The sequence below is a fragment of the Phoxinus phoxinus genome, assembly GCF_949152265.1.
Source record: "Phoxinus phoxinus genome assembly, chromosome: 1".
NCBI classification, from domain to species: Eukaryota; Metazoa; Chordata; class Actinopteri; order Cypriniformes; family Leuciscidae; genus Phoxinus; species Phoxinus phoxinus.
Window position 1 is genome coordinate 14725255 of NC_136876.1, and position 23867 is coordinate 14749121.

General features: G+C 42.2%; 2 protein-coding genes across 2 annotated transcripts; one reads left to right on the top strand and one right to left on the bottom strand.

Moving 5' to 3' along the window:
- Nucleotides 1-495: 495 nt before the first annotated feature.
- LOC307009933 (uncharacterized protein) lies at nt 496-2498 on the bottom strand (the record flags this gene model as incomplete). Its single annotated transcript, XM_079634162.1, has 2 exons — nt 1980-2498; nt 496-1378 (listed from the first exon to the last, which is right to left on the bottom strand). The coding sequence occupies exon 2, from the start codon at nt 1252-1254 to the stop codon at nt 496-498; it is 759 nt and encodes a 252-aa protein (XP_079490288.1). The 5' UTR covers nt 1255-1378; nt 1980-2498.
- An 8630-nt stretch (nt 2499-11128) lies between these two features.
- Nucleotides 11129-21181, top strand: LOC306996737 (tripartite motif-containing protein 16-like). Its single transcript, XM_079609571.1, has 6 exons — nt 11129-11791; nt 14505-14600; nt 14686-14919; nt 15399-15558; nt 19485-19532; nt 19775-21181. The coding sequence occupies exons 1-6, from the start codon at nt 11219-11221 to the stop codon at nt 20281-20283; spliced, it is 1620 nt and encodes a 539-aa protein (XP_079465697.1). The 5' UTR covers nt 11129-11218; the 3' UTR covers nt 20284-21181.
- The last annotated feature ends 2686 nt before the right edge of the window (nt 21182-23867 follow it).

Here is a 23867-nt window from a genome sequence, read left to right on the forward strand (position 1 = left end):
GACAGGTTAAATACTTTGGGAGGCTGGCTCCATTTATCAGCAAAACAAAAATAAATCACAGATTTTACAGTAATAACCTGAACAAAGAAATGGCACAGACCTATAGAATTATTATCGTGGAATTATCGTGGAAAAACGTTGAAAAAGTTATTGACTCAGGGTCTAAAATTATTATATGTGCATGTTGTAGTGGACCTGACAGCCTGGAACTGGGCCAGCAGGAGTAGAGCAGACAGATAGACCAGACATGACCTGCAAAACAGAGAGGAGGCAGAACAAAACAACATACAAACCAATAATCAACATATTGCATTTAATAATAAAAAAATATATATATATATACACATGTGTGTGTGTGTGTGTATATATATATATATATATATAATATATAAATAATGGAGGTAAAACTCTTTTAAGATAGTCATGCTCTTTATAGGTTTGTGGGTGGCTCTTAAAAGAGCCGTTGTGGGGAAGTCATGAGGAGGACTTCAAACACTACTCTGTCGGCTGCCATGCTACCGCTCCCTCCGCCGAGAAGTGTGCCATGAAGGCATCCCTCACTCGGACTGCCTCTCTGGAGGAGTTGTTTGCCGCAACCCGACCCAGACCTGGCAGCGGCTCCTCTCCAGCTTGTCCCGCGCCCCTCACAGCAGGTGCCTCTCTCCCCTCCGAACACCTCATGAAATTGTGGAGAAGACACGTCGCCTTCACACACTTCTCCGCAACTTCAGGGTGGACCTCGATGAGCCGCCGGTACATCCTCCATTGTGAGGAGAGGATGCCAAAGGCGTTCTCCACCACCAGCCTGGCTCTGGAGAGACGGTAATTGAAGACACGTCTCTCCGGAGGAAGGCTGCGTCCAGGGAAGGGCCGCAGCGGGAACGCCTCATCAGCCACGAAGACATGGGGCTGGGGTCCTCTGTCTTCAGCACCAGGTATATGCTGGTCAGGAGGCAGGTGAAGTGTGCCAGCCTGGAGAGCCTGTCCAAAGGCGGAGTTCGCCAGAATCCCACCGTCACTGGTCCTGCCGTACCCCCCAACATCGATCACCCGGAAGCGATACTTCGCATCCACAACTGCAAGCAGAACGATGGAGAACGTTCCCTTGTAGTTGTGGAACTGGGATCCTGAGTTTGGGGGTGCCTTCATCACCACATGCTTCCCATCCACCGCTCCAACGCACAGAGGGAAGTTCCATCGCTCCTGGAATCCCTCTGCGATGGACCTCCAGTCATCGGTGGTGGGCACAGCCATGTAGTCCTCCACAAGGCAGTCCCAGATGGCAGTCACTACCTGGGCGACGATCTGGCATACTGTGGAGACACCAACCCTGTAGCTGGACGCTATCGTCCTGAACGAGTCCCCAGTGGCAAGAAACCTAGAAAACATTTTTATAAATATTATTAAAAGTACACTTGTAGTTACATATTCAACTATACAATCAACAGGTATACTATTAAATGGTTTATGGTATATTAAAATGCCAATAATCACTGTGTTTATACAGAGAAACATGACACTGAATATTTTAATTTCTAGGTTAATGTCTAGGTTATAGCTAACTCAGTATCACTAGTAAGATCACTGTGTTTATACAGAGAATCATGACACTTTCTAGGTTAATGTCTAGGTTATAGCTAACTCAGTATCACTAGAAAGATCACTGTGTTTATACAGAGACACGACAGTATCACGTCTGCCAATAGAATTTTAATTTCTAGGTTGATGTCTAGGTTATAGCTAACTCAGTATCACTAGAAAGATCACTGTATTACAGAGACACGACAGTATCACGTCTGCCAATATAATATTTTAATTTCTAGGTTGATGTCTAACTTAACGTTAGGTTATAGCAGTTAACGGAGTAACTTACGTTATCACTAGAAAGAGCGCCAACAGTGGTATCCGTACCACAGTTTAAAAAAAATATTGATAGCATAGCAAATACTGTATTTAAAATAGCATATACATTTACTAACCGAAGACAGATGGACAGGCGCTCCGCAGCTGGGATAGAGCGCCTGTAGTTGGTGTCCTGGAGGGTGATCCTCGCTCCGATGCGGGACAGCAGGTCATCAAACTGGGCGCGGGACAGGCGGAAGTACCGCTGAAACCGGCCGTCATCCAGCCGCAGCTCCTGGAGCAAATGGTGAAATTCGCCAAACTGGGTTCGCCTCCGAAGGGTCTGGTGGACCCAAATACGGCGACGATGATCCCTACGCCGCTGTTCTGCTCTCCAGAGTAAATACAGTGCGGTGACTCTCTCGGTAAATGATCGCTAATCAGACATCTTGTAAAAAGATGGCCGCCAGCGGGTCTCGAAACTGACTTTCGCCTCTTGACGCGCGTGACGCGCGTAAATTTCGCTTCAAACTTTTTTTTTTACGCGCGTCAATTCCGCTCTTGACGCGCGAATGAACACAAAGTGGTCACGCGAATAACCAGACGCGGCAGGCGCGAATTTTGACGCATATTCGCGTTTGGTGTGAACGCAGCATAAGGCGTTTCGTTGGACTTCTTTCTCTGTGAACAGCAAGATAACCGACGAGCGCGGTATCCTAACCTAAGGCTGGCAAACCTCAAATATATTCACATCAGCAATTGGCAGGTGAACATGGAGTACCAGAAGATGTCGAATGGCTCTGTTTGCCCGTACCTCAGGTGACACACTGATGTCCAGTAGTGTTCTGGGATATGTCACCAAGCCTTCCATGACAGGGTGGACATGTGCAGTCTTTGCCACATTTTACTTCAGCTACAGTAGGGGTATTTAACAGTAGCATTGAAGAAAGTAATTAAATAAACAAATAGGCCTATGAAAATTAAACACAACATAGACTTCACTGTATTATACATTGATTCTTATTAAAGATATTTTAATTATCTGTTTTAAATATAAAGATAAGTTATTCTCAGTCAAAAGCAGTGAGTGATTTCCTCTTTGTGTTTTGTATAAAGGGATTCTCCCAAAAAAATCAAATTGTCATCATTTACTCTCTCAAGTTGTTTTAAACTCGAATACATTTCTTTCTTCTGTTGAAAATAAAAGTTATTTGGAAGAATGTGTGTAACCAAACAGGTGCTGGTCTCCGGTGACTTCCATAGCTTTTTCTAGTCAATGCAAATGTTTGATTAGCCACATTCTTCAAAATATCTTCTTTTGTGTTCAGCACAAATAAATAAATTAATACAGGTTTTGGAACAACATTAGAGTGAGTAAATAATGACAGAATTTTATTTTTGGGTCAACTATCCCTTTAAGGACAAGCGGCCGGCAGCATGTTTACTATCGGAACCCAGTGATATTACAATGGATGCTCGCGGCGTGACACGACAAATCCCAGTCAGTGCACAGTAAATGCCCCGTTATATTTCTGACGTACTAGTCCGAGTCCAAGCGCTCGCGCTATTTCTGACAAGGGACAAACAGGTTTGCATTTTGCATTAACTGTTAATGGTCCGGTCGCTTCAATGTGTCCAAGATAGACCGCCTCCAGCTGTTATAGCGTTGTAGTAGTAGACACGTGGAGTAAATTAAGAAATAAAGAGCACAATGGAATGGTGCCAGAGAGGCCTTTACATAGTATACAGCGAATTAAAAAAATACAGTAAATCTCTGTATGTGGTGTTTGACGTCACACAAAATTCCCATGATGCAATGGGAATCACAGGTTTTTACTGTAAAGAGAAATAGAAGTATAATACTGGGTGATTTAAAGTAAATAACTGTAGAAATGACAGAAAAGTCTAACAGTGAGCCTTGGATATCCCGATTCCCAGCTCGACTGTGCTGCAGATTCCCCGGCTGCACCTCAGGCCTCCAGGCCCATCTCCGCCTCACGATCTCCATTCCAGTTCAACCCAAAGGTGTTTGATGGGGTTGAGGTCAGTGCTCTGCGCAGGCTAGTCAAGTTCTTCCACACCAAACTCATCCAACTATGTCTTTATAGACCTTGCTTTGTGTACTGGGGCACAGCCATGCATGCTGGAATAGAAACGGGCTTTCCTCAAACTGCTCCCACAAAATGGGGAACACAAGAATTATCCAAAATGTCATGGTATGCTGAAGCATTGAGATTTCACTTAGAAGTACGTCGGCCTAGCCCAACCCCTGAAAAACATCCCCATAACATTATCCCTCCTTCACCAAACTTTACAGCACAATGCAGTCAGGCACGTACGTTCTCCTGGTATCCACCAAATCCGGACTTGCCCATTAGACTGCCAAACAGAGAAGCGTGATCTGTCACTCCACAGAATGTCTCCACTGCCCCCGAGTCCAATACACTTGACCATGAAATATCTAACGGATGAAATTTCACAAACTGACTTATTGCAAAGGTGGCATCTGATCACAGTAAGCTTGAATTCTCTGAGCTCTTCAGAATGACCCATTTGTTTCACAAATGTTTGTTAATGTAGGTGCATGATTTTATACACCTGTGGCAATGGTTCAGATTGAAACACATTTATTCCATAATTAAGATGTTGTTTGCTTCTTATACTGGTTCTTGTGATATGCTGAGCATTCTGTTCATTTAATAAAAGACTGTTCAGTGAAAATTAATTCGTCTTTGTCTGTGCCTGCAACCACCCCTCAGAAACCGTAAACCCCGATATTGTACACTCAACTAGCAAGACCTTCACCTTTAATATTTATTCCTTGATGAAGAGAAAGAGAATGTTTTCACTAGTCATATTTGTGGGTCATTCAGATTTCACTGCTTCAGCCAGCACACTCAATTCTGAATTGAAATTCAGCTCACTCTCAACACTACTAAAATTGAAACAAAATGCTTGACACATTATCAAATGCTTAACTGGACAGTCCACGCTAAAATGAAAATGTCCTCATTTAAAGATAACTGAGATGTGCAGTGATCACCAATAGTAAAAAATAAAATGTATTGAAATTGTGTTGGATTTCAGGTTATTGCTATATATGGTTGCTAAAGTGATCTGAAGGAACTACGGCAAAAAAATATATTCTCCTAAAAGTACTGGTAAATTATAGCACTAGCAACACCAAGGTCATGGGTTTGATTCAGGGAACACAAATGCTGATATAATGTTTACACTAAATGAACTCGTTTATGATTGTTTTCTATACAATATCAGTATGTAAACTGTAGATGAAAGGGAGGAAAATTAATAGCACGTTGAACTACAAATACTAGAATTTGATCATATATATGTGTGTGTGTGTGTGTGATGTAACACAATGATTCCTTTTAATAATTGTGCTGTTTTATACACTTAAGAGAAGGTTCTATATAAAACATTAAAAGGGCTCTTTCAGGCACTTCATATATAGATTTAAAAAAAAATAAAAAAAAAATAGCTGAAACCTCGTAAAATACTTAAAGTCCGCGTGAACCGGAAGTTGCAAACGACTTTTCTCAAGTGTTGTGACGCATTTCCGAGTGAAACAGAATATTGAACAGAGGGCAGGGTTTTACTTCAGCGCTCCTCCTCTCCATCTCTCGCCCATAGCAGAGTAACGGTTTGAGGGGAGTGGTTAAGCGTTTAACCAACCCAAGTAGTCAAGCCTATGTCATCAGAAAAGAACACCATTCCAGACCCGGAAGTAACTTTTCAGATTTTTATTAAAGATAACTTCGGCAAACAATTTTTTCCCGTGTATTAACTTGCACGGATTAATTGTTCACCACAAGATTAGTAATATCCGCTAACAAAGTTAATAGGGTCAATTTTGATTTCATGCCGACTTTAATCACTACAAAAGATGGAAATAACAGTTAAACATGAAAGTATTATGCAATGATTTAAGACATTTCTCCAGTTCACAGTGCTCAAACATAGGGTTATTTAAAACCCATATAGAACCCCTTTTTAAAACGGTACCGATAGGGTTTATCACAAAATGGATTTGCTCTCTGTTTGTTTGGTCTACTTATTGTTTTGCTTGTTTCTGGAATCCTGCGATGGACTCATTCGGTATGACAGAGCCAAACTCATTCACATTCGAGACAATTTGCCGGTTTCACAGAAATTTGTGCTAGATCCACACCCTAGTTTCGCTTGGAAGCGCCCAAAACATCGGCCGAGGAAGAGAGGTAAGCGAGGAGGAGCATTGGTTCGGTTAAGACACCAGGGGCACCGGCTAGCCCTCCCGAGCCTCACTCTCTCCAACACTCTCGCTATCAATCAAGAAGGACGAGCTTACCGCCCTCATTATTTCCTAACGGGATTTTAGGGACTGCTCTGCCATTTGCCTGACAGAAACTTGGTTGCATGAGAATACTCCTGATTCTGCGTTACAACAGGAGGCCACCTTTCATCGGGCGGATCGCACCAGTGAATCCCTTAAGCAGCGCGGCGGCGGTGTTTGCGTCTACACCAACCAGAACTGGTGTACGAACACCCAACTTTTGACACACAATTGCTCGCCGGATCTCACAGTTAAGTGTATCCCCTTTTACCTACCAAGATAAATCTCCTCCGTCAAACTGTGCGTAGTCATTCCACCGAGCGCTGCAACGACGCCAGCGATACAGCAACTGGCTGATCACATCTCCGCCGTGGAAAACTCCAACCCGGATTCTGCAATCCTGGTGTTGGGAGATTTTAACCACGTCTCCATGAAGAAAGCTCTTCCCAGATACAAGCCTCAGATTCACATTCCCACCAGGCTGGATAAAACACTGGATCAGTGTTACTCCTCCATTCCGGAGGCGTATCGAGCTCTAATTAGAGCCCCGATCGGTGAGTTTAATCTTAACACTATATTCCTCGTTCCTAAATACCGTCAGAAACTCAAAACATCTAAACCAATGACAAAGAGGGTCAAGTGGAACTCTCCCCCGGCCATAGACATGTTACAAGAGTGTTTGGATATTACTGACTGGGGTGTTTTTGAGCATAATGATATCGACATTTTCACTGACGCTGTAATGTCTTATATACATTTCTGTGAGTCTGTGTGTATCCCCATCAAAACTGTCATTAGTTATAGTAACAACAAGCCTTGGTTTAATAAAGGCGTTTATGCAGGGAGAAAAATGCTGCATTTAGATGTGGTGATAAAGCGCAATACAGACACATTAAATACCAACTTCAAAAGGCAGTTAAAACATCTAAAGCCACTTATAGAGTAAAACTTAAAACAAGCTCCAAGTCCATGACATTAAGAGTGTCTGGCAGGGCCTGCAGACAATCACTAACTACAAGATCAAGCATCATGTTCTAGATTGTGACCAGAGGCTTAATGATTTTTACTGATTTTCACTTACTCTTTCAATTGGTCTCTCACCACTTCAATAGTACCTGCTTGTTTTAAATCAGCTATGATCATTCCAGTGCCTAAGAAGAATAACATCACTATACCTTAATGATTACAGGCCTGTTGCACTCACGTCTGTTGTCATGAAGGTGTTCGAGCGCCTCGTCTCCAGGAACTTATTACCTGTGCAATATCTGCGCACATTACACAAGATCCTCACCAGTTTGCATACAGGTCAAATAGGGGAGTGGATGATGCAGTGTCATTAGGCACATATTTTATTCTCCAACATCTTGGGCCCTATTTTAACGATCTGAAACGCAAGTGTCAAAGCGCAAAGCGCAAGTAACTTTGGGGGCGGATCCCGGCGCTGTTGCTATTTTCCCGGCGGGATAAATGACTCTTGCGCCTGGCGCAAACCTAAAAGGGGTTGGTCTGAAGTAGCTTCATTATTCATAGGTGTGGTTTGGGCGTAACGTGAAATAAACCAATCAGAGCGTCCTCTCACATTCCCTTTAAGAGCCGGCGCGCTTGTTCCAACGCGGATTGCTATTATAGCGGCGGATTTGCCGGCGCACGCCAGGAGCGGTTCACAGCCGAGGAGACCGACGTTCTCGTCAGGGCCGTAAAACACAGAGAAGTGACATTGGGGATGATGGGAGAAACCCACCCAAATTAGCTTCGGTTAAACAGGCGTATAATTTGGGTAAATGTGTAGCCTAATCTAGATTAGATCTTTTTCACATCTTCACGGACACAACAATGATTTCCCTCGTGTGTTAATATTTTTCCTTGTAATAATGTATAATTTGCAAAAATGAAAACTGCTGCGTCTGTTTATAATTATTAGAGAATCAAAGTGGATGCGCGTTAACACGCTACATTATGGCCAAGCACGCGCCCTTAAAATACCATATCACTAACGCGCAACGCGCCACTGTCTTTAGACTGTTTTTTTCCTGGTCAGTGGCGCAATTGCTTTCTAAAACTGGAAAATAGCACGAGAGAAGTTTTGCGCCGGAACACGCCTCATCTTTGCGCTGAACCGCCCCCGCGAGCGCAAGCTCATTCCCTAATTAACCGACGTGCGTCTGTGGAGGGAAAAGTCCGCTGTGCGCGGGTGCAAAATAGGAATGATACATGCGTCGGTGTTCAAAGTCAATTGCACTGGGTGCAAGATAGGGCCCTGCGTGTCTAAGAACACATATGCCCGTGTTCTGTTCCTTGATTTTAGCTCAGCTTTTAACACTATTATCCCTGTCAGGCTGTATAACTCTCTTCTAGCCATAGGTGCTAATACTGTACTGTGTCAATGGATCCTGAACTTTTTGTCAAAATTAATAATCATGTGTCATCAACTAGGGTTCTTAACACTGGCACCCCACAAGGGTGTGTCCTGTCTCCTCTTTTATACTCTCTTTATACCAACAACTGTATGTCCCATTCAACATCAGTCAAACTGCTAAAATTCGCAGATGATACCACTGTAGTAGGTCTTATCTCTGATGGGGATTAATCTGTTTATCGGGGTGAAGTGGAACAGCTGGTGAGGTGTTGTGAGGACAATAACTTAATCCTTAATACATCTAAGACCAAAGAGATGTGGACTTTAGAAAGAAGGCAGTCCAGCACCTTCCCCTCTCCATCAATGGTCAGGTTGTTGAGAGGGTCTCCTCCTTCTGCTTCTTGGGCACCACTATACACCAGTCCCTCTCATGGGACCTGAACATCAGTCTCATTGTAAGCAAAGCCCACCAGAGACTCTATTTTCTCCGTCAGTTGAGGAAATTTGGGGTTAGCCAGAAAGGCATGACTCATTTCTACCGAGCCGTCATAGAAAGCGTGCTGACTTTCTCTATCCTGTCCTGGTATGGTAACGTGATCTGTCAGGATAAGCAACAGCTATAGAGAAAGTAGCGTGTAGATAGAGCCTCCAAGATCACTGGCTGCAGTCTGCCTACCATAGCCTCACACTACGACACCAGAATTATCAGGAAGGCGAAGTGTTTAGCAGGATTGATATTCAAAACGGTAAGCATGCCCTGCTTTGTTTATGGGTTGTGTATCTGCAGCCTGCAGCGTCTGTTTCCCTTTTTGAATTACGAATATAGATGAATATATCTGCAGAAATAGACAGTTGTCTCATTTACATGCAGGCGCCTATGTTATAATGCCTAATTTGCATAATTAAACATACAAATTTAAAAAACTTGTAATACATTTTGTTATGAACTTGTGTAAGTAATCAACTGAGGAAGTTTCATGGTGATATCTATTATTTAAATTTTTTACCCTATTCACCTGTAGTGTCTCACCTTAAGGCCACGAGACCGCGAGTCCACATGAAGTGTGCCATTTGGGATCCAGCCATTCAACAGGAAGAACAGGGCTGCGTTCCAGTCCCCTTTTAGACACGCACTTGCAAACTTTCCTAAGCACTTCCCCTCGGGGGAATCCCTGCCGCCATTTTGAAGTGTGTTCTTCGTGAAGTGGACGAGGGATTACGGTAATATGGACAGACCCTCGTTCCCTCGATTTTGACCGAGTCTACTTCATATGTACACTTCAGACAGCTCCATATACCACAATGCAACACGATTGTGTATATGATATATTAATTATTTTACAAAAATAATGTAAACAACTCAAACACACTGTTACGCTCAGGCAGGAATGAAGCAGAGAGAATCCAAATGCGAGCACTTTAATAAAAATAATGATGATACAAAAAGGCAATCTAGGGTAAACAAAGAAACTCAGATCAGGAACAAGGAGACAGCTACAAGCTACCACAAACAACGACCGACAACCAACAACTGAAACACAGAGGTATGAATACAGACAAACAAGCTAAACAAGATAACAAGGGGGCGTGGCTAATCAGAAACACATGGGAACAATGATCAGACAATTAACAAGACACCTGGCAAACAGGGAATCACATGACAGACAACAACAAGGAACAAAACCCACACCGTGACACACATATGCGTTAAACAATTTCGTAAGGAAAAAAAATAAATAATAAATCAACCCCATAGTGGATTCTAAGTGATCAAGGGCTTAGCACGTTCCAATTCAGCCTATTGCAAAGGTTCCTCCAGTAGTGGGCACTCATGCAGCGTAAGCGACGACGTACATCCGAGTGAACGAGACGGAGGGAAGTTAGCGATTGAAGGGCATGATAATTTTGGACTGGAACGCAGCTTGTTCCGCGCGTCATACGTCATTACGCTATTTCAACGTCATTGCACATGCGCAGTCGTTTCGGTTTTCAATCCGATCAAGTGTTTTCATGCCCTCTCGATCGGGTTAGAAAAGGAATAAACAACCCCGATCGATTAAGGTGTTTAGATGAAGGCTTTTCAGTCCGACTGAGCCGTCAATCCGATTACTAATGAATAGATCAGTGGGCACTCCCTCTCCTCTCCATTTAGTTTCGGTTTCCTTGGTTAGTAATTATGCGTTTCTTTTCATAGCTACCCATTGTTTTCACCTATATATCCAAGGCCATTGAAGCGCTGGGCAAACTGGCACCATGACAAGCACGAGCGTCTCAAACTTGTGAAGAAATGTCTGCGATCGACAATACGTTTACATGGAAACAAACAATCTCTATGTAAATATCATTATAGACAACACTTATAACACTTAAATATCAGTATTTTTGCCCCTACCAATGTCACAACTCTGCAACTCGTGTAATATAGAACTCAGTTTTTCATTTGTAACAACTTTGCCCTGTCATTCATGTGCTCGGAACTTGTAATTACGATATTTTCGACTTCACTTGAAGGGCACAAACAGCAAGTGACTCATTTGAGCAGGAATGAGGAAGCTGCTTTGCAGACACACCTGCTTTACACACGTCATTCAAACACAGAAGCGGAAACTATTTCATTCAACTCCTCAGTTCTGGGAAACTTAAGTGTTGAGCTGTTGTGTGTTTGTGCCTCTCTGTATTCATGCAGTAAAATGGCAGAAGCCAGAATTTCAGAGGATCAGTTCACATGTCCCGTGTGTCTGGATCTCCTCAAGAATCCAGTGGCCATTCCCTGTGGACACAGTTACTGTAAGATCTGTATTACAGACTGCTGGGACCAGGAGGATGAGAAGCGAGTCTACAGCTGCCCTCAGTGCAGACAGACCTTCCGCCCAAGACCTGCTTTAGCTAAAAACACCATTCTGGCTAAAGTGGTGGAGAAACTGAAGAAGACTAAACTTCCTGCTGACTGTTACGCTGGATCTGGAGACGTGGAGTGTGACGTCTGTACTGGAAGAAAATACAGAGCTGTCAAGTCTTGTCTGGTGTGTCAGGAATCTTACTGTCAAACTCATTTTGACCGTCATGAGGAATTTCACTCTCGTAAACCACACAAAGTGATCGATGCCAATGGACGACTGCAGGACATGATCTGCCGTAAACATGATAAAGAGCTAGAAATGTTCTGTGTCACTGATCAAGAATGTATTTGTGTGCGGTGTAAGGAGTATGAACATAAAAACCACAACACTGTATCAACTGCATCACAGAGGACAGAGAAACAGGTATGAGATGAGAGGGATTGATCACACAGAAATTAAAGTGCTGTCTTTACTCACCGTCATGCCATTCCTAACCGGTTTGAAGAAGATATTGTGAAGAATATTTTAGCACATTGAAAGTGCAAAAGTTTCAAGCTGCAAAAAGGAGACAAAGTTAAAAGTAATTTAAACAACTTTAAAACGTAGTGCGCTTAATTGTATTGAATGCGCACTTCAAATCTTAAAACTATATTTTTAAACCTGTACTTGCAGATAATAGCCTATAATATTCATGAAAAGCTACTTAAGTGCACTTAAAGAGAGCACACTTTCATGATTGTTTCTTAACACACTTAAGTACACTAATAAAAAGTTATAATGTCAAATTATTATTGTTTTTACTTTAAAGGACATTTTAATCATATTTAATATTTCAGTTTAATGAGCTTTTGTCGTGCTTTAAAGAAGTGCACTTATTTTGATGTGTGGAAAAATTATTTTGATGTGTGTAAATTACCGTTGTTCGATATCATATTTACAGTTAATATATTTTAAATGTATTAAAGTGCAACTTCGTCAATACAACTGTGGCATTACAAATATATTTAAATACATTTACCATAAATGTTTGTCAGTAAACTTTAAAGTAAAGAGTAATCTTTATCCTCTAAATCTCTAAAGTTAACCTTTTAATATAAATTTAATCTGTAATACATTTTCATTTAATTGTAAATATCATGCAGCTAAGTGTCTGAAAACATTAAGTTCAGTTCACACTGAAGTTGTTCTTGTAAAGTATATTATTTCCATAAGTATGCTTACGTGTACGTTTTTTTTTTCTCAACTTGGAGCCACATTTTGATTCACAAATCAAATCATTGATCAACTCATGTATATGGAGCCTAACTTAAATATGGTGACATCAAAAGCATCAAACTTCACTGGTGCTTGTGTCATTAGCAGTGGCAGTAATGTGATTCGACTATGCCACCCCGAGGCTTAACCCGAGGAACTGTAATAACCACTAAGGCTTCTAAGGAATTAAACAATCAGGTTCGGGCACTGAACAAACAGAGAAATGGTTCCATACAAAACAATAAAATTGTATTAGTCAAGTTCACAGAAAATCATAGTAAACACTCTGAAGCTGACGTCAGCATATTCTTGAAACACTACACACTGGGTAAGAGTCAATATCACACCACTGCAATGTCCAAATTCACAGCAATCCAATAAAGATCGAACAATTCATCCTCAATAAAGCACAATAAATACCATACACAAGGATGTGTGAATCAGTGTACTAACATGGAGTCTACACACGCACACTCACAAGACCTTGAGGCTTACTGACGGGCGTCCAGCGACTCCCCAAACGCACGTGCAGCCACACAACCAGCACGGCAACGATCACACTGTGAAGGTACCCACACTGGGCCCACCACCTCGAGCACGCCGTCCCCACCGTCAGCACTCAGCTCCTCAACATATAACAAGGACAGAATAAACAAAATTACTACAGGTCATAATCTTGTGCCATATATCAGACTAACAACACAATGACTAAAAACAAAATAACTTTAGTAACAACAGCAGTACTGATACATTAAGTAAACAAACAACAACAAAGAAAATTAAATAACGTTGCAAAGAGGCATATTAAATAGCTTTACAAAACAACAGTAATGCTGGTAAATGAAATAAACAAACAAACAACGAAGCAAATTAAATAACTTTTAAGAGACAACACACTCAAACGATCACAACTGAATCACGTAACAAACACATTCATTCATAGGTAACACAAATCTGAGGGCAGATACTCAGTCGACCACACAAGTGGCCTTTTATGCAGTTTATTCGGAAAAATTAGCTCAGTCCATTAACTTGGACTTGGCGAATAGCTCAACACATAGGGGAGATATGCACTAATAGCACAAAGCAGCAGTTGCCCCAAGGCAGGCTGCAAACGCTTCCTTGCTATAGCTATCCCTGAGCAACAGCGTGTTGACACATGAATCTCAAAGGCAATGCGCAGCACGCGAGTCAACAGAAGTAACAACGCGTTATTCCGTTCAATCCGATGTAAAATGGGGTAGCCGCAACACAGCAAGGAATTCTGCGATACCAACGAATATTGGGTGAACCCAAACAATACGAATTTTCAGCGTTACGTCCTATCCTAGGGGTATGTTCGAATTATAACCTCTTCCTCCTGACATGATTGGCCACCAAAAACATACCCCAAGCCAATCGCAAAAGCCAATCGTAACCAAATGGGGAGGAGGGACTGGATTCAACCCCAGTCCATCCTGCCACATCATGACATCCTGATGTTTAGTCAAGTGACTTGGGGATTAAAGAACCAGTGAGGTTTGATGTTATTGATGCATCACCATATTTATGGATGATACATTCTTCAAATGTATATAATATATTCACAATATATTCTGTTGTGTCCCACAATAGACAGGATTTCAAACAGGTTTGGAACGACATGAGAACGAGTAAATGATGACAGAATTAGAACTTTAGGATGAAGTATTCATATTTGAAATAATCATATTCATATTCATTCATAATCTCATTTCAGGAAACTATGAATCTGTGGTTTGAACCTATAACCTTACCATGGTGGATCTTTAACCACTCCAGCAATTCTGGATTTATGTAACTTGAATTTTCTTTTGTGATAGTAGTTTTATGTGTCGTTTGCTGTTATTGGTTTGTCCTCCAGAAACAGCTGAAGGAGACGCAGATGAAGATCCGTCAGAGAATCCAGCAGAGACGGAAAGATCTTCAGCAGCTGAGAGAGGATGTGGAGTCTCATAAGGTGAGTCTGGAGAAGAAGAGAAGTGTGAGACGTCTCAGTTTGGACTCACTGAACTCACTGTGTGATTGTGATGTGTGTGTAACAGCGCTCTGCACACACAGCGGTGGAGGACAGTGAGAAGATCTTCACTGAGCTCATCCGCTCCATTGAGAGAAGCCGCTCTGAGGCGACACAGCGGGTCAGAGATCAGGAAAAGACTGCAGTGAGTCGAGCTGAAGGACGACTGGTGCGACTGGAGCAGGAGATCAATGATCTGAGGAGGAGAGACGCTGAGCTGGAGCAGCTTTCACACACACACGATCACATCCATTTCCTGCAGGTAACAGAGATCTAGAAGAACTGGATCATAGTGGACTTGAGCAAGAGACTCACAGAGAAACATTTCATGAGAGCAGATTGAGACCAACTTAAGCAGGGCACCAAAAAAAAGAATTTAATACAAAAATTTAGCTAAACCACATTAATTTAATTGCAAATAACATGTGATTAAGTTCCTGAAAACATTACATTCAATCTGCACTTATATTTGTTAATGTATGTTATTTCTGTAACAAGTACGGTACTCTTTTTAAATGTGAACTTTCTTTTTCACAAGGAGTGTAAGTGGCAAATACTGCAGTTTGTAAAATGAATGTCATATAATGAATATGAGAAGAAAGTATCTGACTGTGTGAAAGTGCTGGATTGAAGCGATTCACTGAAGAGAAGTCAAGTCATCAAGAGCCGTACAGATCTGATATAGTGCAGGTTATTGGCTGAAGTGTGGAGCTGATGAGTTTTGATTTCTGTTTTCTGTAGAGTTTCCAGTCTCTCTCAGCACCTCCTGAATCTACAGACGAACCCGATGTTCCCTTCAGTTCTCTCTCTTCTTTTGATGGCATGAGAGAATCTGTCCGTCAGCTCAGAGACAAACTGGATGATTTCTGCAAAGAGGAGCTCAAGAAGATCTCTGATAGAGGTAAAGTCCTGTGCCTCATTTATAAAGCCGTGCGTAGATCCGAAATGTGAACCTACAACAGTTTCTGAAATGTTCCTATGATTTATAAAACATCCATACACACAAATAATTTTTCTAAATGCATCCCACTTTATAAATCACAGTTCATCTATAATTCAAGTGCAACGTGAGCAAGTGCATCAACTCTACAAAACGTTCCGGGTTACTTGACTGTAACCCCGTTCCCTGAAAAAGTGGAACGAGATGCTGCGCTGCTTAGCGCATTGGGAAGGTCTTTAATCGTGACCTATTGATGGAATCGACCTGGAGGTAATATAGCTACAGTCAAGTAACCCTGAACGCTCCCTTTCAAAAGCTACAATCGATGCTGCGCTGCTTAGCGTATTGGGAACGAGAATGTCCACGCCGCCGTGCATGAAGGTGTCTGGACTCCTTACGGTTGTGTAGGTGTGCTCACAAGAAGGCAAGAAAGCCCAAGACATTAGCTTGTGATGTCGACTCAAGGAGTGGCATGAACATCCAAGCTATAAAATCTTATGAATGTGTGTGGAGAGGACCAGCCTGCCGCATCACAAACAAATTGCAAGGGGGCACCACTTGCCAAGGCAGCAGAGGAGGCGATCCATCTGGTGGAGTGAGCCCTTAGACCTGTTGGCGAAGCTTGGACGCGCGCCTCATAAGAGCAATAGCATCCCTGACCCAATATGACATGGTCTGTTTGGTGGCGGCAGCACCCATGTTGCTGCCCTCATAAAAAACTAACAGTTGCTCTGACTTACGCCACTGGCTGGTGCGGTGGACGTAGGTCTGAAGAGCATGGACTGGACACACTGGGTGCTTCTCAATCCCTCTATCCCTACTCGTCTCCTCGCTCCTCCGTCCTATGACCCGGAAACCGATCGAGCTCAGCCATCTTGAAGGACATCTCAATTGTCTAATTGCAAAGCAAGGAGGCGAGGATCGAGGAGTGAGGAGGCTTCCTGAGGAGTCATGAGTGAGGATACACAGGTGTATCCTTTGAGGAAGAGCTTTATTGACTAAAGGTGACGCATGTATAAATTCTCCTCCCCCTTTTCAATTCAATTCAATTCAAGTTTATTTGTATAGCGCTTTTCACAATACACATTGTTTCAAAGCAGCTTTACAGAAAATGCATTTCAAAAATATACATACAAAAAATACAGTTAGTTAATCATGAAATTTAGGGCATAACATATCGCCGGCGTTGGGTCGTCTCTTCACAGGCGTCGAGTCGTCTCATCACAGGCGTTGGGGCATCTGAAGTCTCCATGAGAGGCTGGATACATAACTGGAGCTGACGGACTCTATTTGAGTTATCTCGGGACAGGCGTCCCGAGATAACAACAAAAAAGGCAGATGGGAAATAATTAGCGTAGCTGCTGTTCATAATATGAATGCATTTGATCTGATTTAACTGTAGTAAAAAGGTATGAGATGCATCATGTGAATGCTTGGCTAAAGAGATGCGTCTTTAATCTAGTTTTAAACTGGTAGAGCGAGTCTGAGCCTCGGACAATATCAGGAAGGCTATTCCAGAGTTTAGGAGCTAGATGTGAAAACGCCCTCCCTCCTTTAGTGGACTTAGATATCCTAGGTACGACCAGAAGCCTCGAATTTAGCGATCTTAAAGAGCGCGATGGAATATATGGCGATAGAAGATCTCTTAAATACACAGGAGCTAAACCATTTAGGGCTTTATAGGTCAGTAGCAATACTTTGTAATTGATACGGAACTTAATAGGTAACCAGTGTAGAGATGATAAAATTGGTGTTATATGATCATATTTTCTTGACCTAGTAAGAACTCTAGCGGCTGCATTTTGGACTAACTGTAGCTTGTTTACGGAGGATGCAGGACAACCAGCTAATAAAGCATTACAGTAATCTAGTCTCGAGGTCATGAATGCATGAACTAACTTTTCTGCATCAGAAACTGATAGCATGTTACGTAGCTTAGCAATGTTTCTAAGGTGGAAAAAGGCTGTTCTTGTAACATTTGAAATATGATTTTCAAAAGACAAGTTGCGGTCTAGTATAACACCCAGGTCTTTTACTGTAGAGGATAAAGTAACAGGACGTCCATCTAGATTAAGGTTGTATTGTAAGAGGTTTTGTGGGCAGTTTTTTGGACCAACCCTTCACATCGGTCACAATAATTTAAATGTATACTTTACCTTTGCAGTTTATATATAAACCACACATCTTACATATTTGAACAAAATATCTTGCTTTATTATTATTTATAATGAATTTCTTAAATTAACAAACTTAAACAACAAAAGGGCAGATCCTTTGAGCTCAGCTGATGAGGCTATGAAGTGACGCTCGAGTGATCAAGTATTCCAATGTATGAAAAAGCTTTCATTAGATTCCTCCATCCTCATTTTCTTTCCTTGCAGCCTTCCCTCGCGTTCTACAGGGGGTGGAGCTGAGACACGAGGAAAGGAAGCGAGGAAAGGAAACGAGGATGCACAAATAAGAAATGAGAAGCACCCAGTCTGTGAGATCTCTCCTGCTCTGGCGTTGTGAAGGGCGGAGGGCAGAAGGCCTCAAGAGTGACTGGATGTACAGCCGAGAAAGGTACCTCGGGCAGGTAATCAGGATGAGGATGCAAAATCACTTTCATCATTCCTGGGGAAAAGTCTAAGCAGGATGACGATATTGACAGAGCCTGCATGTCCCCGATTCTTTTTAGAGAGGTTATAGCCATAAGAAAAAACATCTTTAGGATCAGAAGTTTGTCAGACGCTGACTCTAGAGGTTCAAAGGGGGTCTCAACCAGACCCTCGAGGACTATAGCTAAGTCCCATGAAGGGATCTTGGTTCTTACGGGAGGCCTCAGTCGCCTGGCCCCACGAATGAAGCGAGCGAGCAGAGGATGTCTCCCGAGTGGCACCCCGTCAACCAAGGCATGGTAAGCCGAAAGAGCGGCCACATAAACCTTGAGAGGAGCATGGCATGTGCCTGTTGACAATTTGTCCTGCAGGAAGTCCAGAACTGAAGCAATCTGGCAGTTGTGTTACGCATAGTCTGCATTATGTACGACACACCACCTTTCAAAGACACCCTATTTCTTGGCATAACTCTTTCTAGTGGAGGAGGCCCTAGCACTTCGAATGGTCTCAATAACGGCAGGCTGTCCCTCAGTTGGTACCCATCAGGGGCCAAACATGAAGGTTCACTACGCTCGTACTCTCCTGACTCCAATGCAGCGATCGCATGCTCCTCCCCCAAACACACAAAGCAGTAAGCGTGTGTAGCCTATCCAGTTCTGACATAGGACGAGAACATGGAGGGACACAGCCCTTACTTTGTAGCTGACTCATTACTCTTTTTGACTTTTAAACTCTTTTGAGATCGTTCAGAGATGAGAAAGAGAAAAATCTGCACACTGCCAGTTGTAAAAACTAAATAACTCCTAACCAAGATCTGTAGTAGACAGAGAGGAAATAGATGCTTGCACACCAAACACAGAGAGGTCTCTGAAGACAAAAGACCTGATGATGCACCTGTGGCTCATCTAATTATAGCCTCGTGTCGCGGGTGCGCGCCGATGACGTCACCGACCGAGGCTATTTTACCTCCGGGTCGATTCCATCAACGTGTTTACACACTATATTCACAGCAGGTCACGATTAAAGACGTTCCCATTGCGCTAAGCAGCGCAGCATCGATTGTAGCTTTTGAAAGGGAACAGCCACAAACATCCCTTGATGGTTTAGAAGTAATATATATTTGACGTAGGATGACCGCTTGTTTTATATATGAGGCACCTGGAGATTCATCTGTTCTCAGAAATGAGTCCATCATCTAATATCATAACATCAGATTAGAAACGTCTTAGAAATGGATGCATTTTATCTGTCATTTCTCTTCACATTGTTCTTGTCTGTTTATTTACACAGTCACATTCACCAACATGAATCCCAAAATCAGGAATGACTTCCTACAATGTAAGTCACAAAAAAACAAGCAGAAAAACTCACTGAATGTGTTCATGTTATTCCAATAAAAGCTCAAATAAATCATGATAAAAGAGTTTAATAATTAAATGATGATTTGCACTGGATATCTGATCAGATGTACTACTGAGACACTGCTGATACATTGAACATTGAGTCATGAAGGGTTCAGATATATTCAAAGATCAGACAGATTCATAATTCCTGATTCTGATGTGTTTTCTCTCCATCAGATTCTCATCAGCTCTCTCTGGATCTGAACACAGTGCATAAACGCCTCCGTCTGTCTGAGAGGAACAGAGTGATTACTAACACTGGCACAGAGCAGCCGTATCCTGATCATCCAGACAGATTTGATCAGTGGCATCAGGTGTTGTGTAGAGAGAGTGTGTGTGGACGCTGTTACTGGGAGATTGAGTGCAGTGGACGTGTGTTTATATCAGTGTCATATAAGAGCATCAGCAGGAAAGGAGGGGGTATTGAGTGTGGATTTGGACGTAATGATCAGTCCTGGAGTTTGGACTGTTCTTCCTCCAGATACTCATTCTGGCACAATAACAAACAGACTGTTCTCCCGGTAAAGTCCACCAGCAAAAGAATAGGAGTGTATGTGGATCTCAGTGCAGGAACTCTGTCCTTCTCTGACACAATGAGCCTCATCCACACAGTCCAGACCACATTCACTCAGCCGCTCTATCCTGGGTTTTATGTTTGGTCTGGATCATCTGTGAAACTGTGTTGATGTTTCAGAATAGACTGTAGAGAGATTTTACCTGTAATACTTTGAGCTAAATCAGTAACAGTGAGATGTTTTCGAGTCTCTTATTTTCTCTTACGTTTTCACATGATTTTTTTATACCTCAAGATGTGAGTAAACAAGATGCAACAATATTAGAATTGCCTCATCTACTATCTTATTGGACTAATAAGTGAATTGAAAATGATTGAATAAGTGTTAAGTAGCATTACATAGCCTATCTTTATCAAGCCTTTCAAAGCATTTAGACACCAGAGAGGTTAATGAGATTGGTAGTCATCAAGCTCTTGTGGTTTGTTGATCTTAGGTACATGTGTAATAGTTGAAGTTTCTATATATTATATGAAATAAAATTGTGTTAGACTAGGGGTTTTCAAACCGGGTCCAGGGACCTGACCGCAAGAGTGACAGGCTCTGTGGAAAAGTCTTTAAAAAGTAAAAAAGTAAAATAAAAAATAAGACACAAATAAATATAGAAATTTTAATAAATACATATGAATAAAAATGTAATTAAAATAATGATTTTAACTAAATTTAACTAAATTAGCTAGTTATTAATCTATAAAAAATATCTATAAATCTATAAATAAATTGACATAAAAAAAATACACCTAACAGTAGATTAGTATACATTTAGAATGGGGGTCCCCCATGAGGGTGATCATATTTGTCACAATCACTCCATGACCTCCCTCTCTGGCCGCCAGAGGGCACCCTCGCCTGAATACTGTTAAGATGTACAAACATTATGCTCTCATTTGTATTTGTTTTTCCTGTTTTCTTTTTTTTTGTGACCCAGGTCATGTGACCTAATCAGTGGCTGAATGAATGCAGGTGTCTTTGTTTAAATAAAGTGTGCCAGTCAGAGAGAGTGGTAGTTGTGAAACAGTATTTCGTGTGTTGTCTGTGCACTCTGCTAACAGGTTATGGGCCCAGATAGCGTACAGTTTGGGTATTAAGGCGCCGGGTGAAAGTCGCAACGAAAACTGCGTGTACCCGAGTTTAAGTTTGAGAGTGAGAAGAGACATGAGTAGGAGGGAAAAGGCAGCGGTAACAACCACTGGTCAAGATAGTCTTCGACGGAGATGAGAAGAATTATGAGTTATGGGAGACAAAATTTTTGGGTCACCTTTGTCTGCAGGGACTGAAAGAGACTATTTTAAATGAGCCTTCTGACGAAGATGAGGAAGACACGGCGAAAAATGCTGAAGCCGAGCTGATACAGTTCCTGGATGACAAAAGTCTTTCACTGGTCATGAGAGAAGCAGCAGACGACGGACGTGCGGCACTGGAGATTTTTTGCGCGGATATTATGCCGGCAAGGGGAAGCCCCGGGTAATAAGCTTGTGCACAGAGCTAACTTCACTGCAAAAGTCGCCCAGTGGGAGTGTTACGGAATATAAGCAGTGATTGCAGCTGAGACTGCAATCACTGCTTTGAGAAATGCAGATGAGAGTCTGAGTGACGGACTCTTAATAGCAGTGGTTTTGAAAGGACTTCCAGAAACATTTAAACCATTTTCTATCCATGTTACTCAGAGCGACGAAAAAATGACTTTTGCCGAATTTAAAACAAAGCTCCGAAGTTATGAGGACATTGAAAATATGCGCACTTCGTCCGGGGACAATGTAATGAAAGCAAGAGCGCAGCTTGGAACGAAATCCACTTTTTCTGACTGTGCTGTAAGTGCAGACATTGTCTGTTACAGGTGTGGCACAAAAGGCCATAAAGCAAGGACATGCCAGCGTAAACAGTGGTGCAATCAATGCAAAAGTACCACTCACCGCGATGCAACCTGCAGGCGGAGAAAGCAGCGGGATAACACAAGGAAAGTGTCCGAGGAGACAGGTGTGACCGGGAGTATGTCTTTCAGTGCAAGCGACGCTGAGATGGGGAGGCATGAGGATAAGAGATGAGGCCTAATGGTGGATGCAGGTGCAACTACACACATCATCACAGACATCGCAAAGTTCCAGAGGTTTGACAGCAGTTTTCAGGCTGACACACACTGCGAGGAATTAGCTGATGGCACGAGGTGTAACGGAGTCGCCAAACACAGAGGGGACGCAGTAGTATGTTTGGTGGACAGCGAAGGACGACGTTTCAAAACAACACTAAGAAACGCGCTGTAAGGCCAAAGCAGCTCTAGAAATGGTACACACCGATTTAGCAGGGCCTATAGACCCAATGTCCAAAGACGGACATAAATATGCATTATCTTTCACAGATGATTATTCTAGTGCGGTGTTTGTATATTTTTTGAGAAGCAAGAGTGACACAATGACCGCCACAGAAAAATTCCTCGCAGATATGGCTCCATATGGGAAGTTAAGTGCATCAGGTCTGACAATGGGACAGAGTTCACAGGAAGAGAGTACCAGGCATTGTTGAGTAGAAATGGTATTAGACATGAGACCTCTGCACCATACTCTCCACACCAAAACGGCACTGCTGAACGAAACTGGAGAACCTTATTCGACATGGCACGGTGCATGTTAATAGAAAGCGGGTTACCAAAGATACTGTGGACCTATGCAGTCCAGCCAGCTGCTGTAGTGAGAAACAGATGTTTCAACAACCGCACTAAACAGACAGCTTACTTCATGTTAACAGGCAGGCAAACGAACATTTCTAGGATGCAGAAGTTTGGGGTTAGCATGTTACGCTTACCAACACGACAAAGGAAAGATACATTTTCTCCAACTTTATCTAAGTACCATTTTGTGAGGTCTGTAATAAAGGTGGGCAGGGTTAGTCTGGAGTACTGTCCAACTGATGAGATGGTTGCAGATGTCCTAACAAAACCAGCAACAAAGCTTAAGTTAAGGAAATTTGACTCGTTTATGTTTGGTGTATGAACTTTGTATACTTATGTCATAAATGATAAAATAGAAATGTGAGAGCAAGTGGGGGTGTTAAGATGTACAAATATTATGCTCTCATTTGTATTTGTTTTTTGTGTGACCCAGGTCATGTGACCTAATCAGTGGCTGAATGAATGCAGGTGTCTTTGTTTAAAATAAAGTGTGCCAGTCAGAGAGACTGGTAGTTGTGAAACAGTATTTCGTGTGTTGTCTGTGTACTCTGCTAACAAATACTGACTTTCCGATACGAACTGCAATTCCCATGATACATCATTCCCGGACTGATCCCTGTTGTTAATCAATGCTGTTTCTGACCCTTTAATGAGGATCACAAATGAAGAGCAGCCAGAAAAGAGGACTTTCTCTTTTTAAGATAAGATTCCTTTACAAGAGAGAGAGAGATTTTATGTGTTTACAGGTGCTGAAATAGGGTTAGTATGTGACAAAATAAGTATTTCTGAATTCACAGTCATGAAAAAGTAGGCAAAAGTAGCCTACCGGCGAGATTCTGGTTATGATGATCACTTTATATCCCATGAGGCCACGCCCACGGGAGAGGATTTATGAATGACATTAAAGTGGCGTAACTGACACTGGTAGGTCACGTGATAATAACAATAGCCTATAGCAAATGTAGTACGTCCAGATTACATTCATACTACACACACTCATATAATATTAATTACCAAGTAATTACTTGTTTAA

What these genes read in the sequence shown, in the direction of transcription:
- LOC306996737 (XM_079609571.1), top strand. Translation starts at nt 11,219, where the DNA reads ATGGCAGAAGCCAGAATTTCAGAGGATCAGTTCACATGTCCCGTGTGT. An exon ending in CAAGAAGATCTCTGATAGAG is followed by an intron (nt 15,559 to 19,484) that starts GTAAAGTCCTGT and finishes TTATTTACACAG; the next exon opens with TCACATTCACCAACATGAAT. An exon ending in CAGGAATGACTTCCTACAAT is followed by an intron (nt 19,533 to 19,774) that starts GTAAGTCACAAA and finishes TCTCTCCATCAG; the next exon opens with ATTCTCATCAGCTCTCTCTG.